General features: G+C 34.6%; 2 protein-coding genes across 3 annotated transcripts; one reads left to right on the plus strand and one right to left on the minus strand.

Moving 5' to 3' along the window:
* Positions 1-2,224: 2,224 nt before the first annotated feature.
* Positions 2,225-4,891, minus strand: LOC145065691 (putative protein S-acyltransferase 4). The gene is made up of 5 exons (XM_079012740.1): positions 4,498-4,891; positions 4,021-4,218; positions 3,617-3,925; positions 3,314-3,535; positions 2,225-3,246 (listed from the first exon to the last, which is right to left on the minus strand). Exons 1-5 carry the CDS (start codon positions 4,552-4,554, stop codon positions 2,800-2,802), a joined length of 1,233 nt encoding a protein of 410 aa, XP_078868866.1. The 5' UTR covers positions 4,555-4,891; the 3' UTR covers positions 2,225-2,799.
* A 63-nt stretch (positions 4,892-4,954) lies between these two features.
* On the plus strand, positions 4,955-8,050 carry LOC145065692 (putative protein S-acyltransferase 3). 2 transcript variants are annotated; one of them, XM_079012741.1, is made up of 5 exons: positions 4,955-5,671; positions 6,399-6,578; positions 6,651-6,959; positions 7,207-7,428; positions 7,528-8,050. In XM_079012741.1, the coding sequence occupies exons 1-5, from the start codon at positions 5,588-5,590 to the stop codon at positions 7,864-7,866; spliced, it is 1,134 nt and encodes a 377-aa protein (XP_078868867.1). In that variant the 5' UTR covers positions 4,955-5,587; the 3' UTR covers positions 7,867-8,050. The 2 variants fall into 2 exon arrangements, with proteins under 2 accessions (XP_078868867.1, XP_078868868.1); XM_079012742.1 differs by having other exon boundaries at positions 4,955-5,663.
* The last annotated feature ends 237 nt before the right edge of the window (positions 8,051-8,287 follow it).

The following is an 8,287-nucleotide window of genomic DNA, read 5'->3' on the forward strand; positions in this document are numbered from 1 at the left end:
CCCTAGCTGGATAATCTTTCCTTAAAGCAGTCCAAATCCTTACCTTAGATAAGCTTTGGACGATTTTGAGTTATCCTAAGCCCTAGAATCCGTCCAACCCTTATCCTTTAAGGATTTACAGTCTAAAGTGTAACTATCAAACAATTGACAGTTTATACCCTCTTATTTAATTAATCTCTTTAAGTCACCAAATTAATACTAATTAATTTATGACTTATATTAATCAAATAACAATATTATTATTCCTTATATTATTCTCATAATATACATAAATAATATTTATTCTCTCATAATAAATCATCCTATCATGTTGCTATGGTGAAGGCAACCCAAAAGGACCATGCATAATCGGGTCAAATACTTGCCTAATATAGTTGCAGCCTTAGACACTATTCCAACATAAACGATGAAAATATATAGTTTAAGGCCGCACGAGATTTGGCAAGAAAGGACGTAAGACATGCTTTTGGGGTCCTTAAAGGATGTTGGGACATATTAAAATTATCGGTGGAGTTTATGTCGACGAATAAAACACGAGACGTAATGTACAGATGTATTATACTACACAATATGATACTACAAGATGAGGGTGTTGCAATATCTAGGGGTGTTGATCAGGTAATTTTTTCAGGTTTCAGGTAATTCAGATCGGGTAATTCAGGGTTTTCATGTTTAAAAAAATACCTGTTACCCGACCCATTAAATTCGGGTAATGGTCGGGTTTTGGTAATTCGGATATTACCCAATATATATATATATATATATATATATATATATATATATATATATATATATATATATATATATATATATATATATATATATATATATATATATATTTGAATTGCACCTGAAAATAAATTTAATAAAATAAATACGTCGTTCTATTAGTCTTGCTTATATAAACAAACGAAGCATAAACGAAGTTACTCAAACTTTGAACATTGAGATTTTTTAGTCAATAATACTTGAGATATCAAGTATATTTTAACACCTTAATCTAATCTAATAAGAATAAAAAAAAAAAACAAATACTTAAAGATCTTAGTTTAAAAGTTTAAAATGTTTAAGATAATTGTAGCCATAAGTTTTGTCATGTTCTGAAGTTTCCTCAAGATAATGAGTTTGTTAGTTGCGAAAAAATAGTATAATTTAGAAAACAATTAAGTTTTTAAAGAACATGGTGATATATAAACAATTGTTTTTAATATTGTTAGTGTCATACTACCATAATAAAAGAGATTCATGTTTTACAATAATAATAGTTAGTTTAAGCGTGATTAAATACTTGCTACAGAGTACAAGCTCTACGAAAAGAAAAGAATTTATAAAATAATGTGGGTAATTCGGGTATACCCGAAACCCAAAAATGTACCCTATACCTGACCTGAAAAAAATCGGGTTAGCTGAATAACCAAATAACCAAAAAAATTTACCCGATACCCGAAAAAATCGGACGGGTAATTCGGATATTGGGTATTTTCGACAGGGCTAGCAATATCTTCTCCTCATCAGCGTGATCCCCCAAATAAGTCAATTGACCCAGAAATACTACACGATTTGCGAAATGTAGAAATCCATCATCAGCTTCAGTCCGATCTTTGTGATTTTATTGAACATGCCTACATTTCATCTCTAGATCATGAAATATAGTATTTTAATATGTTATAGGTTGGGAAAGATGGAAAAAAGAAGAGAAAGAAAAATTGATGTGGATTTGATGTGACAATGGGTTGGAAGTAACCACTCCTACCTCCCAAAATGTCAAATTTGATCTGAAACAATGTTTGAACAAGTTATAATATGTCTTAGAACAGAAATGATGAGAAGAAAGTGTTGAGGAAAAAATAGTAAACAATACAAACTACATAGTTGTTATGAAATGAAATGGGACAAAATGGAAGTCAAGTAATTTATGAATCCCACCCAAGGCAACAAAGAGTTTGTCAGATAAAAAGTCTGCGAGCATATCACTTGTAAACCATATGTAAGTGTCATGAGAACCTTTGAAACTTGGTGTTTCAAGAATACAAAGATGAATATGGATATACCTCAAAGATGTGGAAAAGTTACAATTTAGGAAGATAACATAAATCGGAAAGAAATTGATAAATGTTGTTAAAAATTATATTTTATATGCAAATAAACCATACGGATTATGTTAGACAAGTTAATGAAGTTATAATGTGGTTTAGAATGGAAATGGTGTTAAAGAATAGCTAGCTATACAAAGATTAAATAAAAACTCATAATGGGTTGCTGTTGTGTTACAAAATGGGACAAAGGCCCAAACGATAAATTAGGAGGAATATGCCCTAGGTTTTTAATATATCAAGCCCAACCTTATTTACATATATTAGGGAAAAGCCCAAATAATAAATTAGGCCACACCATTGTGATTTTGAAAGACCCACGAGTTCTACAACATTGAGAAAGTTGACAACAAAAATAAAAGGAATTGAAAATCAAACTACTAAACCAGTTCTTGATTATTTCAGTAACAAGAATCATGTTCTTCATTTGTTGTGGGAGTTCTTGATTACATCCAGAATTTACAACAAGATTGGGTTCAACATATAAATTGGCAGGCTTCTGCACTTATGTTGGGAAGGATGACATTAAACAGCATCTCTAGAATGCCATTTCAAACGCAAAAAAAAAACATAATAGATCAATGATGCCAAAAAATAGTTTGAATGTCAAACCTGCAAGATGTATGAAAACAGTGTAAAGGTTTCAGGAGTTTTAGTTTCTTATCAATTTATATATTGATGAAGAAACAGGATATATTTGTTGCCTCTATACTTGATGACCAATGTGAGTTTCAGGAGTTATAATTCCATCATCACACTTCTCCTCTGACTTCCTTCTTTCTACAACCACATCATTTGCCTCAAAAAGGAAGGGAGATGGAATGGAATCCGTTATTCCATTCCCCTCCTTACTTCTCATGCTCTCTTCTAACTCCTCATAATGCAAATGCTGTAGAATTTCAGGAAGAGAAATCCCACTTGCTTCTGCAAAACTACTTCCCATTTCAATGTCAATTTTTTCCTTTGAAGTACCTCCAAGATTTGGACTTGTAGGATCCATCACTATACTGTCATCTTCTTGAATATATCCCCGGAAATCAATAAGCGAAGAAGGAATTGGTGAAAGAAAGACTTCTACAAGATTCTGTTTCACCCCTTTGTGATACGGATTATCCTTCTTATCATATCGGTATCTGAAGTTTTCATATGTTGTCTGCATTAAGATAAATTGTAATCAACTTTATATGACTATGACATTTACATTACAAAGATTATATTACCTGGTTTGAGCAAATAAGATAGAAGTGGAAGATTGTAAGCCCCCCCACAAACCAAACTGCAATGAAGCAGTAAACTATTAGAAAATCTGATAAAATGTCCTGTGACATAGCCTTCAATATGTGGTCTCCTTGTTGAGCTATGTTGATCCATGAAAATATGAACACATATAGGCACAAGATGGTTGATGTTGATATAAACATGTAAAAGAACCGATAGTTACGCTGCAAATAGATGAAGAAAGAAAATTTTTATTTTAATTCAAGCGTTAAATCAAGAAATCTTATAAATAAATGTTGACTTACTAGTCCAATGCATTGACCAACCCATGGACAGTGATGATCAAATCTTTGAACACAGTTGTTGCAGACAGAGCAATGTGAAGCTCTAGGAGGACGATAGATCATACAAGTATCACAGTATTTGACTTTGACTGAGTGACCATTCACAAGGACATCTTTGGTTCTAGGTAATCTCAAGTGAGGTGTTCTTCCATTGATCCACTCCATTGAAGGGGTGTTCATGTCAAATCCTTCATCTGTGTCAGGTGGTGATGTGTTTCGTGGGACTATACCAGGGTCTCTTCCGGATGTCATCAAAAGAAATGTTATATCCTGTGTGTTGTGTAATAAATAAGGTAAATGTTGTTTGAAGAATCTGAGAAGAAGGTAGTTATAACAATGGAAACCATGAAGATGGGTTTACTTACTAAACAAGTGAGGGCTGCTGCTAGAATCAACACTCCATACCAATAATAACCAGGATCATTGCGGTGTTGTTTATTGTGGTTGATGATGGTGTAGACTTTAATACAGAATGATACAGCAGGGCCTGCAACCAGGAGCACGGAGACACACAAAGAAGCAACATCTGGACCGAAGATCAATCTTCCCCCACATAAGAATTTCTGAAACATCAGATGGAAATGAAATCAGTTCCAAACAATTTATTATAAAAAAGAAGATTTATTATATGAGCATTTGCAGTGAATTCTTTGGTTGTATCGGACTCTTATATTTGAAGTTAAAAGTTCCTGACAATATTTCAGTGCAAATAGCGATGATCCTTTACCAACAAAGAAGTAATGCTAGGATTGACATAAGAAACAAGCAAACCAAGTGATTTGAAGTTGAGCAAAATCGAACCCTAATTCCAATTAACTATAGGAAACGTGAGAAGAACTTACATTGCTTCCTTTCCAGAGCTGATATTGTCTTTTTGGGTTCTTCTTCTCTTCTGCCATCAGCTTTTTAGACTAAGAATTTGGATTTAGAGTTTTGGAAACTGATTGATTTTGTTGTGATCAACTCAAAACCCATGAGAATGATGAAAAAGAATCGCAGCGAACGAAAGGAGACGAAAAACCCAGGAATTAGGATTTGAATTTGGACGGATTTACCCAGAAAATAGGTGGCAACAACATCACATATACAGCTTACACCTTCAAACCTTCTTCACTGTCATTTGTCCTTACTCGGCCAACAAAGCTGGTATGGCGAATGTTCCAATTTTTGTAGCGACATTCCCGCGGGTAACTTTACATACATTATTTTCCCTCGCCATAACCCGTGTTCACTTCTTTCACAATTTGTCGTTATTTAATTTAATACTTTACATTTTTTGTTGAATGAGAGATGACAAAGTCCATGTTAACATTAAATATTCCCACAAACTCCATATGTGTGAGATTCTCTTGAGACTCTGCAGAGGCATGGTGCGAGTGCCAATTGTAGAGGTTGAGTTGCCGTTTCACCACCAAGATGGGTCCTGATTAATTTGGGTCATCAAATCAGTGAAACGGAAATGGACATGGTATCTTATGGTCGCATTGATATATATAGTAAGGATTCCCATTTGATTATTTTATCCGAAAATGTGATATGCATCTCATACACCAACGAAAATTTAGCACTCTCCAATTTATTTGGGATTTTGGAAACCTCCGATTCTATCGGTCACAAGATGGAGAGAAAGAGAGATACCAAAACGATTTGGGTTTCAGCAATTCTAATCAGAGAGAGGAGGAGAGCCGGGGCAGGGGCCGCAGCTGTTGATCGTAAAAACAGAGAAGATATTGAAGGAGAAAGCATAACATATCATAGTTTAATACACGGAGATTTAGAGAGAGAGGGAGAGAGAGGGAGGGTTTGTTCATCCGTAACAAAACATAAACTCCCCCTATCGATCTCCCCCTCTTCTTTAAACAACAAATTTCCTCTATCTGGTTTGAATTCAAGTCTGAATCTGAATGGGTTGATAACCATCTTCAACAATTAATGATGATGAGCGGAAGCGATACCCCGAACTCCCTTCCTCCTCCCAAGACCAAGAGGCTGTATCAAGTTTGGAAAGGTCGTAATGTGAGTTGATTATCCTATTCTATCATCATGCGATTTCATAATTATCTTGTGGATATTGCTTAAATCTCAAATTAATTTGGTAATGATCACATTTCATTTGTTTTCTATGATAATTATCCTATTCCTTGCAACATTTCATCTTTCATACTCCTAAGGGGCATAAAGAATACAAAATGTTTATGTGGGTTTTTGTTCATTACAAAAATTGATCTTGTAATTATTCTATCTTCAAAGTTATTGATTACCTGCAACATCTTCAAAATAAGCATGGAAAAACTGATATAGATGTTAAACTGTAGATAAATCTCAAATTGATCTAATAATTAATAGTTATCTTTTCATAACTTTTTCTGTCAGAATTATGGGTTTTCTACAAGTCTCTAAAGAAGTCAAAATTTTGACTTCAAAGTAGACACGAATGTATATTGAGGAGCATATTGTCTGGTATGGGAATTATATATTCCCTGCAACATTTCAAAAGTTTGGCAGTTTGGCTTTCAAAAGTCAAAATGGACATGAATACATTTTAGGGTAAAGTATTGCTATTAATATAAACACTAAAAGAATGCTTTCATGGTATTTATTCAATATCAGATTGACCTCATTAGCACTCTTGGGTACTTGATAAATGTACCTCATAATTACCATCATGTTCTCATTACTTTTTGTGTGAGGATTATGGATTTTGTAAAAGTCTTAAAAAAGTCAACATTTTGACTTTGTGCAGAAATTCTGTTGCGGCGGTAGATTGGTTTTTGGTGCGGATGGTGGGTCAGTGATTTTATCTACAATTCTTATCGGAGCTCCGGCGATCACCTTCTGCATCAAAATGTTTTTCAATATCAAAAACGACAAAACAAACTTTGGATTCGTGGAATTATCAATAGGAATAATCCTCACATTATTGGTATGTTACCTTCTTTTTTTACGTTGACCTTAAATTTTATGAATTGACTATCTTTTTTTCTTGTATACACAGGATCTAATTTTTCTCTTCATGACATCCGCAAGTAACCCCGGAATAGTTCGCCGGAACAAACGACCACCGGAATATGAAGAGTCGTTCGATTTCCGGTCACAATCATTGAGATGGATGAATGGATCGGTGATGAGTATGAGGATACCAAGAATCAAAGATATGCTTGTTAATGGACACACCATAAAAGTTAAATATTGTGACACTTGCATGCTCTATCGCCCGCCTCGTGCCTCTCATTGCTCGGTTTGCAATAACTGTGTTCAACGTTTTGATCACCATTGCCCGTGGGTAGGCCAATGTATCGGTGGTGTAAGTCCACAAAAATTTGTTTGTCTTTCGTTTAGATTTAGACTGTATTTGTTACATGGGACAAGACTGTGTCATAAGACTTTTAGGGTTATTTTCGATGATGATGAGGGACCACTCCATCTTTTTGGGTGGCATAAAGTTTACAATTTAATTTTGTCCCATTATGTCAGTATCATTGGCCAAACGCAGTACAACCTTGTTCTGTCATGTCATTTGTTGGTTGTAACCATGGTTAATGGATTTGCAGCGCAACTATCGATTTTTTATCGTATTCATCATGACATCAACGGCGTTGTGTATCTACGTGTTCACGTTTTCATTGATCGATGTTATCCGTCAACACGGGAGCTTGTGGAATAGTTTATCAAAAGACGCTATTTCGGTTGCACTTGTAGGATACTCTTTCGTATGCTCTTGGTTTGTTGGTGGGCTCTGTGTTTTCCATATTTTTCTTATTTCCACAAACCAGGTTAGATAAACAATGGCAATGGCAAATCGGTATATTTACTTAGAATTGTTTTCCTCATATAAAAGTAAGTATAATTTATTATTTGGTCATATATTGTAGACAACATACGAAAATTTTCGGTACCGATACGAGAAGAAGAAAAATCCATATAATGAAGGGTTTAGAAAGAACCTTAAGGACATATTTGGTTCTAAATTGCCACCTGCTATCGATTTTAGAGAGTGGGTGGCAGTTGAAGAGGAGGATGAGGACGAGGACGAGGATGCGTCAATGTCACATAGATTTGGTGGATCTATGCGTACCTCAAAAATAAAACTCAATGAGGAACCCAAGAGTGACAAAACATTGCCAAAGACTTGTGGTTCTTCAGCTGCAGCAGCTGATAAAGATTTAAAAGGCAACGATGAACCTAAAAACTCACCACAAGACCAAAAGTGATTGATTGTAGTCAGCTACACAAGGTTTTCAGTAGACCCACGGAACCGTGTTATTTTCAGGGAATAATACGTGTTTATTTGTTTATATTGGGCATATGTGGTAGTTTGAGGTAGTACTGATGTTTGTCTTTCAAATAGATCGTTTTTCTAGATCAATGAGTTTCAAATCCCACATATTTTCCTCTCGTTCACGGTTTACTAGAAGAGCAAGTAGGTTGTTTGTTTGATGAATGTCTTGTATACGAAGCAAGCACTATATATGAACAGGTTGTATAAGTATAACCATACATAAGAAATCATTACCAATAAAACAAGATGCATGGCACTACACTATAGTATTCAAAACATAACATGCGATGCTATCGGCAGTTCGGCACTCATAACAGTTATATCAAGTGAGTATAAAAATTAATTAACAGTAT

Source organism: Lactuca serriola, chromosome 8 (genome assembly GCF_051521515.1).
Source record: "Lactuca serriola cultivar US96UC23 chromosome 8, Lser_US96UC23_V15, whole genome shotgun sequence".
NCBI classification, from domain to species: domain Eukaryota; kingdom Viridiplantae; phylum Streptophyta; class Magnoliopsida; order Asterales; family Asteraceae; genus Lactuca; species Lactuca serriola.

What these genes read in the sequence shown, in the direction of transcription:
- LOC145065691 (XM_079012740.1), bottom strand. Translation starts at nt 4,554, where the DNA reads ATGGCAGAAGAGAAGAAGAACCCAAAAAGACAATATCAGCTCTGGAAA. An exon ending in CAGCAGCCCTCACTTGTTTA is followed by an intron (nt 3,926 to 4,020) that starts GTAAGTAAACCC and finishes CACAACACACAG; the next exon opens with GATATAACATTTCTTTTGAT. An exon ending in ATCTTATTTGCTCAAACCAG is followed by an intron (nt 3,247 to 3,313) that starts GTAATATAATCT and finishes ATCTTAATGCAG; the next exon opens with ACAACATATGAAAACTTCAG.
- LOC145065692 (XM_079012741.1), top strand. Translation starts at nt 5,588, where the DNA reads ATGATGATGAGCGGAAGCGATACCCCGAACTCCCTTCCTCCTCCCAAG. An exon ending in AAGTTTGGAAAGGTCGTAAT is followed by an intron (nt 5,672 to 6,398) that starts GTGAGTTGATTA and finishes GACTTTGTGCAG; the next exon opens with AAATTCTGTTGCGGCGGTAG. An exon ending in GAATAATCCTCACATTATTG is followed by an intron (nt 6,579 to 6,650) that starts GTATGTTACCTT and finishes TTGTATACACAG; the next exon opens with GATCTAATTTTTCTCTTCAT.